The following is an 11,069-nucleotide window of genomic DNA, read 5'->3' on the forward strand; positions in this document are numbered from 1 at the left end:
GATCCTTGAGTCCAACTCCTGGCTCCCCACAGGACCACACCAAAATCAGACCAGATGTCTGGGAGCATTGTCCAAATGCTTCTTGAACTCCATCAGGCTCAGTACCACGATCACGGACTGCCCTGGGGAGCCTGTCCCAGTGCCCGGCCACCCTCTGGGTGCAGAACCTTTCCCTAACACCCAGCCTGACCCTCCCCTGTCCCAGCTCCATGCCGTTCCCTCGGGTCCTGTCGCTGTCCCCAGAGAGCAGAGCTCAGCGCCTGCCCCTCCGCTCCCTGTGAGGGAGCTGCAGGCCGCCATGAGGCCTCCCCTCAGCCTGCTCTGCTCTGGGATGAGCAAACCCAGGGACCTCTTCCCCTCCAGACCCTTCACCATCCTGGTTGCCTTCCTTTCGACACTCTAGTAGTTTTATATCCTTTTATACCGTTTTGCCCCAGAACTGCACACAGTGCTTAAAGTGAGGCCATACCAGCCCAGGGCAGAGCGGGACAATCCCTTCCCTAGACCAGCTAGCAGTGCTGTGCCTGATGCACCCCAGGGTACAGAGTTGGCCCTTTTGGCTGACAGGGCACACTGCTGGCTCAGAACCTCCAGATGGCCTTCCATGGGGCTGCTCTCCAGCCTCTCGTCCCCCAGTCTTTATGTATGGGTTTGCCATGTCTGAGGTGCAAAATCCAGTGTTTGCTCTTTTTAAATTTCAGATTGTTTGTGATGCCAACTGCTTCTATAAGCATCAGATTTGTGTAACTAGAGTGCACTGTTTGCTTCAGTAATTCTCTTATGTAAAATGCGCTAGTAATGTGACAAAATATATGAAACAAAAATCCTGTTTTGTTTAGAAAATATGGTTAAGTCTTAATTGCTAGAGCTGTTTCTCATAGGTTCCGTGATACTGTTTGTGCTGTTTTATCTGAATATTGATGGTAAAGACAGATCACTTTACAACAATGATTTCTTGGCTGGCACTTTCTCATGATGCCTTGACTTTAGCTACTTGAAAAGAACGCTATTTAAAAACAAACAAACCAAAAACAGCAAAAAATAATAATAATAATAAAAAAGCCAGTGCATCTCTTCTAGAAACTGCTGACACAAGATAAGCATGTAAAAATAGAGGCAATCAAAATACCAAGAGTCAGTTGGGCGTCGTGTCCTTTAATGCTGAGTGTGTGATTTCTTTTGTAAAATAACTTTCTTTTTGGTAGGACAAAGATTACTCTAAGGAGGATCAGAATTCAGAAACTGACAAGGATATTGACAACAGAGATACACAAAGGACAGATGAAGTCAAACTACAACACAATGGGAACTGTCAACCAAATGAAGATAACCTCTCAATTAAAATGGAAGAGGTTTAAAGCAAAGAATGAACCTCTAACTCAACTAAGGAATGAAATCCAAAGCTTTTTATTTCCCAGAATGAGGAAGAAAATGTCAAAGCAATCAACCTGAACATGTTGGTAGTAATAGTAGCTCTTCCAATTCTCATGATAGCTTTGTTGTCTTCTTGCTGTAAAGCAAGAAGGCATGGATAAGTAAGTAATTATACCATGAAAAGGCAGATGCCATCAGAACTATTCATCTCTGAAAATCCACACATTTCCATGATGGCTGTACATACTGGTAAAATGATTTATGTTAAGTTTTGCCATAGGCTGTTACAAATAAGTAGAAACTGAAAGATGTAAACCTGTACTATCTTAAAAAAAAAAAAGGCTGAAAATATGCATTGAAGGTTGTTTAAAATATTGCTTGTTGATGACTTTTGTGTTTTACCTTGTGGGTTAAAAAATCCACAGAAACTTCAATGTGTACTGTTTGATGTGCTTGGAAATGGTGCATAAATATACACTCTTTTGTTGTAAATGACAACTATAGGAGAGGTTTTTTTTTGGTTCTTATGTTAAAATGCTCACTGACTAGTATGTTTCTCATTTGCTCATTGCTTGAGATTCTTGGGTTTTATTATTTAAAATAATTTCTTACTAATATCCCTAAGATCAACATTTCCTTTAAAGTATTTGAACAATGCATGCTATTTTTCTGTTCCTAAAAGGAACATTGCCATGTATAATGATAATAGGTTAGCTTATTGGGTTATTTTGGGGGTTGTTTTGTTGTTTCATTTTGTCGTTCCAGAAGTGAGCACATCTGTATGATATTATTACAGCTTTGTTTTGAGATGTACTGCAGTATGTCTGCTCAGCTGCAAATAGTACAGGTGCCATTATGAAAACAAATTTTTTCTTATTGTTCAAAAAATATGGGAGCACAAGCAGAAGCTTTAGTGCCTTCTTAAAATGTGGTATTTTCTAGAAATGTATATGTGCTATTACGCATTTTTAGCTAAATCTTACATCATCTCTATTGCTGTTTTGCCACCACCATGCTGTAGTCAAGAATGCAAGTGATTTGTCACAATGGATGTTCAGTTCACTTATTTAAATAGTAAGGCTCCATTTTTACATTTTTATTTTTAGAAAATATATAGGTGAAAGCAAAGATACATTTTGGGGACCACCACTGTACAAATATAGTAGCTGAACAAAAAGCATTTTCTGATCACCTGCATCAAAGGCAGCCATTTAGGTATTTAATTACATTTGGATGGCCTTAATTGTTACCTCTCCATCATTTTCTCTGTTACACATTGGGTGATATAAAAGGAATTGTATGCAAAGCTGGGGGGATAAATTTGGGAGAAAATGTTCTAATTTACACAAGAGTTATATGGCAGAGATTCTTTTTTCATTCTTTGGGGAGAAAGCATATAGGAAGATAATGACAAAGCAGCTATTTTTGTCAAGGAAAAACCTGGTTTGTGCTCTCTGAGCTAATATAATCAGTTTCATCATTGTGAGATTTAGTAAGAGTCATACTTAAAAACTTACTTATACCTAAAATCAAGTAGATTATTTTTAATACAACTTAATACAATCAAATGACTTAATTGCCTTACCTCATGGAAAGAGTTTATTTCAGTTAAAACAAATAGCATATTAGCAATTTGCTTTCAATTTGTTTTACTTTGCGTAGTTAATTTTTATGAAACAAAAAGCATATTACAGGGAATTAAGAATTTGCCCAGTTCCTAAGGTAATAAAACCCAGTTTGATTGTGAAGCTGTTTAATCACTCTTCATTTTTGATAGAATTTACCGTTCTTGCCACTGTGTACATTTAAGACTATAGAAAATGCTTTACCATGTAAAGTATAGACAGTCATTTTTGTGATGTTTAAGCCACATGCTGTTGGCTGGTAAACAGCTTATTCTGATAAAAAGAGTGACAAATCTGTACGCTTATAGGAAGACTGTGAAGGATTGTGTCTTGCAACAACAGCTGTCTTATTTATGATGTGTAAGTAGCATAGAGCAAAGAGATTGTTTGTATACTTGTTATCTTTGGTACCATTTCACTAATAAAAATAAGTATTTTAGAGGGAAGTTTCTGCTGTTACATACTTATTAAAGGAATATTTTTAGTTGATCATCTGGTCTTATTCAGGCAGTTTCTTTTGATACAAAATGTGGATACAAGTTAAAATATATGTTTATTATTTACAGTATCTTTGAAAAATGAAGTTTCTTCTTCTCTGGGATAAATTAGAATTCTCTTAGTATATCATGTTTCAGTTGTTGCTAGTTTGATTTCCTGAGTTGGTTATCCTGAAGTTGCATAGCTCTATTATACAGCAGTTACAGAATATGTAAAGATTTGTGCACTGTTAGCTAAGAAATATGGCTTTGAAAATTCATAGTTACAGATGGCAGTTTTACTAGCTGATTTATAATGTGGAAGTCTGTATGCAGCATATTGTGTTATATTGCATGTGAATTAATGGTCCCCTTGGAGGAAAAGTTTAAAGTAAGAATGGAAAAACACAAAACAAAAACAAAACCCACAAAATACATGCATTTCCTTCCCACCCCAAGCTGTATTTTCTTACAAATACTGTATTTTCTGGTTTTGCTTCATAAATACTGTGTATGTCTATGAGGTTAGCTGTATCTATTTGTATTAGGTGTTCAATTGTTTTGTTACATTTGTCAAAAGCTGCCATTAGAAAACTAAGGTTGTGCAAAACATCCATCTCTGCAGAGGAGGCAGATCCATTTTTTAAACCAATAATGTAGCACAGCAATGAAGTTCCTGCTTGCTCTGCTGTGTTTGTGTGCATAACCCTTTAAAGGTGCCCATCATTCACTGGCAATCTGTTGCCTTCATCGTAACAAGTTTGCATGCTGAGATGTGGCGTCAGGTTATTTGTTTTTGCACTTTTTGAGTTAAATAAAATTGAGTGAAGGTTGTGAGAACAGCATAGTTCATGATAGCTGTATTGTTGTAAGTGTGATTTCATTCAACTTGGCCTTTGTTTGAAAACACAACTCACAATTGCTCAGAAAAAAGACAATATGGCGCCAGAAGCTTCCATTTCTGACCACAGTTATTTCAAAACCATTTCTGGAAAACAGACAGGATTTTTGTTTGTATTTTTAAAAGAGGAAGGTAGCAGAAGACAACTGTTCACAGATAAAAGAGTATCCTAACCTCAAAATAGAAGTGGCTGTCAGTTAAGTCAATAGATTTACATAGTGTGAGGGCTGAAATTTTGTTCGCAAATATTAATAATACGCGTAAAGAAACTTGTTTTTCAGATTTTGGAATTAAAACGGAGGGGGTCATTTCATTTAGAAAGTGGTAACATCTAAAGAATGCCTGAGAAATCTGTGAGACATGGGTTCTGCCTACCCATTAAGCCACCTACCAATTTTTTATTGCAATGTTCAATGGATTTATCTGAACTAGCTTTAAATTAGCCAGCTGGCTAACAGCAGCAACCAGCACGCAGCCTGGTTTCTGAAATGAGCTGACCATTTGAGTTCATTTACTCTGCTGCTAAGAAGGTAAATTCTGTAACATGCTCTGCATTACTTGCAATTCATTTGCCAGTGTTTTCCAGCCTAGTTATGTGTAAGGCAATATCTGACATTAATTTTGAAGTCTGTAAATATGTTTACTACATGGTAGCTTCTTTGTGTTGCCTTTACTTTGTACTGTTATTTTGTAATAGTAATAAGATTTGGGGATTTCTGTGATTTTCTTTTGGTCTAAGCAAAAGTTAAAAAGTAGAGACTGCTATGACTGTAAGATGCAAATTATTACATACTGTGTACGTGTCCTTATTACTGTTCTGAGTTACTTTTTTCATTAACATGTATAACAATCAAAAGCGGTAATGCCATAGTGATGTGTATATCTTCTACTCTTAAATCTGAAGCATCTCTGCATTGCTATTTTTTTGATAGTTTGTAATGAAAGAAGATTACAGCTCATGCATTTTAATTTTGTAAAATATTCACTTAGAGGAAGAAAATAAGACAAATCATCTTGAGTTCAGTCTGGAAATGGAATTCTAATAGTAAGTTTTAAATAAAAAAATTCTGCACAATGGAGTATTGCAAGTTGGGGCATATTATGAGTCCAACGTGCTACTTGGTGATATTTAGAGTTTTATATCAATGAATTACTGCCTTTGGTGTTGTCATAGTTTTAAAAGTGAAGATTGAACGTAGTGACACATGTTGAGATCTGTAAGTTGCTAAAATAATTCAAATCTGTTGGTGCTTAGTTCAGAGAGATTTAGTTTTCTCACCAAAGAATAGAGTGTGGACAGTTGAAATTTGTAGATATTGTTAGTGTTACTGCCTAAAGAGAATCTAAAACGTAATTTTGTTTGCTAATATATAAACAGAAAAACAGTTTTCAGCCTGTATGTTAGGTTTATTTTTATATGGTGAAAAGTGTAATTAAAATAATAATGAAAACTAAAAGAATTGTTTAAAAGTTTTTTTTTTTCCCTAATGTAAGATAAATTCAGTTGCTTATTTGTAAACTTCTTGAAGATCTCTCTGTTTGTAGTATTTATTTATTTTTTTTAATTTATAAAATTCAAGAATGCTTCATTTGTAGGTAAGCACCATTGCAGGATCTGAGCGTATTAGTATGGAATTTCCTCTGCAGTCTCTTAAGTATAAAACAGCTTAGGAAACTTGTCTGATAATATGTGGAGGCAGCTAGTATCCCCATAGTTAGAGGACACCTCTCTAATGCTTCAATTCCATACTCTTTGAGTAAATAAGACTGTTGAGAAGTTATCTATGAATTCCATATTTCATGATGTTTTCAGAAACAACAAACTCCTTATTTTACTTATGCCTTAAGAGTGCATAAGAAAAAATGGTCATGGCAGTTTTATGATTTTATGATTTTTGAGTGGAACACTGACAGCGAAAATGAGGGGTTAGCTGTTCATTTTCTCCTGAGAGCTTCAGCTTACACTTTATTTGGATTCATTGCATTTTTTTTAATATAATCTAGTGCCAAATTTGATGAAAGACTTAAAACTGGTGTATAAAGTATGTTCCATTGACATTTTTCTTCTCACATTGAGAAGGTTGCCTGTCTTTTTTGATTTGAAAGACTGTTATCAGCTACAGAAAAAGTAATTCCATCTTCCTTTCACTTAGTCCTTGATGTCCTGAACGGGTAAGTAGCTCTTACAGAGCTGATGCACCTAGTTGGTGCACTAGGTAAAAAATCTGTGACGATTCCTAAAGGATACGGCCATGTTTTCATCTAAGGAATAATCTTTTAGTTTTGAAATATTGAGAAGGTTAATTCATTGATAAAACAGATCTGAGTGTTTTATCATACCTGTTTTTATTTGCAATGCAATTATACAAGTTAATTATTGTCCTTGTGCTCTTTGATTGTTAAATGCCAGTGATGGAGGGTGGGTCTAGGAATGGGGGTAGGGGAAGGGAGGTGTTAAAGATGTTTGGTGGGAAATGAGCAGGTTTCTTAGAAGAATAAGTAGCTCTATTCAAACCTGTACTGCACAGGCTTAGAACTAGTGCTACGGTGGTGGGTAGAGCATGGTCTACTTAGAAATGGGAACTTCATAAATACGTAATTTTCATAATAATTTGATCAAAGGAATGAGTGATCTGGTTTGGAAATCAAGAGAGTTGTTAGATGTGCGCAGTTCCTGTAGCTTACCAGTAGATCATCTCTGGTGTTTTTCTCCGTGATGCAGGAGCCATGTTCCATTTGTTTTACACAACACCTGTCACAACCTGGGCTCAGATATACCTGGGGATTCTCTGCTCTACAGCAGCAAAAAGTATTTTTGTCCCTTCTCTAAATCACATATTTCTGGTAATAAAGGCCTTTTAAGCTTAATAAATATATACCCAAACTTGTTCCATGTTGGCAGAATATATTTTTGCATTAATGAAGCAACTATGGGTTCATGAAAGGCAAGTCCTGCCTGACCAACCTCATCTCCTATGACTAGGTGACCTGCCTGGTGCATAAGGGAAAGGCTGTTGACATAATCTACCTAGACTTCAGCAAGGTCTTTGACACAGTCTCCCACAGTATTCCTTGGAGAAGCTAGACAGGTACACTCTTTGCTGGGTTAAAAATGGGCTGGATGGCCAGGCCCAGAGAGTGGTGGTGAATGGAGTGAAATCCAGCTGGCGACTGGTCACCAGTGGTGTTCCCCGGGGGTCAGTGTTGGGCTCCATCCTCTTTAATATTTTTACTGATGACTTGGATGAGGGAGTGGAGTGCACCCTCAGTAAGTTTGCAGACACGAAGCTGGGGGGAAGTGTCGATCTGCCGGAGGGTAGGAAGACCCTGCAGATGGACCTGGACAGGATGGGTCGATGGGCAGAGGCAAATGGGATGAGGTTCAACATGGCTAAGTGCTGGGTCCTGCACTTTGGCCACAACAGCCCCATGCAGTGCTACAGGCTTGGAGCAGAGTGGCTGGAAAGCTGTGCAGAGGAAAAGGATCTGGGGGTGTTGAATGATGCTCACCTGAACATGAGCCAGCTGTGTGCCCAGGTGGCCAAGAAGGCCAATGGCATCCTGGCTTGTATCAGGAATAGTGTAGCCAGCAGGACCAGGAGGTGATCGTCCCCCTGTACTCTACTCAGGTGAGGCCGCCCCTCGAGTACTGTGTTCAGCTTTGGGCCCCTCACCACAAGAAGGACATCGAGGCCCTGGAGGGTGTCCAGAGAAGGGCTACAAAGCTGGTGAAGGGCCTGGAACCCAAGTCCTATGCGGAGCGGCTGAGGGAACTGGGGTTGTTTAGTCTGGAGGAGAGGAGGCTCAGGGGAGACCTCATTGCGCTCTACAGCTACCTGAAAGGAAGGTGTGGGGAGCTAGGGGTCGGCCTCTTCTTGCAGATAACTAGTACTAGGACTAGAGGGAATGGCCTCAAGTTGTGCTAGCAGAGGTTTAGGTTGGAAATGAGGAGACATTTTTTTCTCAGAAAGAGCAGTCAGGCATTGGAACAGGTTGCCTGGGGAGGTGGTGGAGTCACCGTCTCACATGTTCAAGGAAAGGTTGGATGTGGTGTTTAGGGAGGGACATGGTTTAGTGGGTGACACTGGTAGTAGGGTGATGGTTGGACCAGATGATCTTGGAGGTATTTTCCACCCATGGTGAGTCTATGATTAATAAGTTCACTTCTACTAAATTCAGAAGAAAAGCTGCAAATGTCTGTGAAGCAATTTTATCTTTTGCTTGATTTTTTTTTTTTTTTAATCTCTGCCCCAAAGAAGTTGAATTCTTTATTGGACTGAAGTTGGCAAGGATGTTACAAGAATGGTGGTGAGGGGTTAAGTACTTGAACGTGTCCTTATTTTTCAGTTACAGAAAAGGCTTTCTGAACACCTCCTACACCCCCTCACCACCACACCCTGAAAGTGAAGGACATTTTCTTCTCCAGAGAAAAGTACCATGGTTCCAGCAGGCAGAGTTTGACATTTTTAAACAGTAAGTTAATAAATATGTCTGTATAAGGGTATGTCAAAATTTCTTTTATTTAAGTAGTATCAGGGGTTCGTGCAGAATTTTTTCGTTTTAACATCACTACGTCAAGTTATTGCCATGGATATTTTCATACTAAAATTCACTTTTCAGTGCTTAAACTTCTCTATCACTTTGTATAATTTGTAAGAATTTAAATAAGCATAACAATCATTAAGGTGCTAAGGTTTGTGATGTGCTTCTCAACACATTAAACATTTACTTGGTCAACAGGGATCTTGTGATTTTGAGAACTGTTGTGTTTATAACAAATCTTGTGGCTGGTTCAACTCCTACTGATCAGATGATTTAGTCAATACATCTGTGATCTGGATAATTGCACTTCATGTTTCTCCTCTGAATGTGAAAGCAGGGAAAAACAGATCTGAGAAATATTATTGAGGTATCTTAGCAATCCTTCGAAAGTATATATTGCCTTTTTGTATACTTCATAATTTCCTTAAATAATTTACTCGCTGAAGCAGAAAGTAAAAATATATCTTTTTAGAGGAGGTGGTTGAAAATTAACTAAGAAAGGGTGTCTTTTATAACAAAACTTTTGTGCATACATGGCTTGTTTTGCCTACTTGTTTTAAGAAACAAGGAAGACATGAATGTCAGTACTAGTCTTCCATGAAGTGTCCTGTTTCACTTTCAGACATTGGGAAGATTTCGTTTCTCTTTCTCTTCTGTTTTTCTCTCTAGAAAAAAATCTTTAATTTCTTTTTAAAGATAGAGCCTAAAGAAACACTTTAATTAAAGTTATATTTTAAAAGGTTGATTCTGGATTTAGAAGTTCAAAGCAAATGTGTTGGTTCACGTGCAATGTGAATGCTGAGTGTATAATCACTATTGTAATGATTATAATAATTTCATTATGCTAGCATTTTGTATAATTGCTTCTCTGCTTTGTTCAGTTTTAAAAGGATACTCTTTATTATTTTACTAAGACTCATTTAATAAGACTTTTAAGCTGTACAAATCTTGTCTTTCCACTAGTTTGTTGTTTTCCCCACTAGTTTGTTGTTTTCCCCACAAGTGTTCAGCTTGCTTGCAACTCAGTTATCCTGCCTAGTTTAGTCTGGACTAGGTATCTAGGAATAGATACCATCCTGCAAGTCATATTAATCTATGTTATAGGTGAGCCTGAAGGCCTGAAGCAAACTGATCTGTGTTTTTGAATGAAACATAGAATAGGGAGATGTTATGAGATGGTATATAATAAACAGGGAAAAATAGGCTTTTTATTTTATTTTATTTTATTTTATTTTTTATTTATTTTGGTTTGCATTCTTGTCAGAAGATATTTGGGGTAGACTTGTTACCAAAGAATTTATTGGAATGCAGAGGAGAGGCACCAACTTCCACAAAAAATGTTGATTGGATATTTGTTATTATAATTGTAAAGCATTATTTGATTTGGCCAAACTTTATTTGTATCAGCAAGGAGATCCGCTGATCAAAGATCCTTAGAACCTTAGTATGTTTGTTCTGTTGCTTAATCTCCAAGGAGGATGGAAGGACAACAGCTATATGTTTATGGTGTCAGCCTTGGGAGAGCAGGAGGCTGCTTTATAGTGCTGTTTCTCAGATAATCTGGAATACGCGCTGAGTCACTGAAATATTTTCTTCATTCTTCTAATTTTATAACAGGACTTAGAATAATTGCTTTGTTCAACCAAAGTGTAGCAATGCCGAATTTATTAGTTGAAAGCACAGTTTAGAATCTTTGGTGGGGGGGGGGGGGGAAGTGATAGAACTAGGTCATTGCATTACACTGAATGTACGAGAAATAGGCATTTAATGTGCTTTTACACCTAGATGAAAAGAACAACATATTGCACAGTAGTTCATTCTAATAAATCACATTCCCTTTGATCATTTTTATTTGGTAATTTATAGTTGCAAGGAATGGGGTAATTCAACAGTTGATAATAAAACATGGAAATCATGCTTTTATTTAAGAACTTTCTGTTCTATCAGATGTGAAGCTCTAGTCCAACAGTAGCTCATAATTGCAATTGGAATATATCCCTTTTCAAGTGATCTTATTTCCTGGCATCTGTGTCATCCTTGGCCAGTAAGGTAAGAATTTATGCCTTTATGCTTTTTATAAGACACCTGAATAAAGTTCTAGAAAGACCATAAAGGCAAGAATTATTTCTGAGGCCATAGCAGCTTTCTATA

The 11,069-nt window shown here is 37.3% G+C and overlaps 1 protein-coding gene across 3 annotated transcripts in view; it reads left to right on the forward strand.

Moving 5' to 3' along the window:
- Positions 1 to 8,868, forward strand: part of SREK1 (splicing regulatory glutamic acid and lysine rich protein 1) — a 41,948-nt gene extending 33,080 nt beyond the window's left edge. For 2 of the 3 annotated variants that reach the window (XM_035309106.1, XM_035309108.1), the window contains exon 12: positions 1,206 to 3,900. In XM_035309106.1, the coding sequence (XP_035164997.1) occupies positions 1,206 to 1,358 (153 nt within the window). In that variant the 3' untranslated portion in view covers positions 1,359 to 3,900. Of the gene's footprint in view, positions 1 to 1,205; positions 3,901 to 8,723 lie in introns of those variants that run through there. The other variant, XM_035309107.1, reaches the window with a different exon arrangement.
- The last annotated feature ends 2,201 nt before the right edge of the window (positions 8,869 to 11,069 follow it).

Source organism: Oxyura jamaicensis, chromosome Z (assembly GCF_011077185.1).
Source record: "Oxyura jamaicensis isolate SHBP4307 breed ruddy duck chromosome Z, BPBGC_Ojam_1.0, whole genome shotgun sequence".
NCBI lineage: Eukaryota > Metazoa > Chordata > Aves > Anseriformes > Anatidae > Oxyura > Oxyura jamaicensis.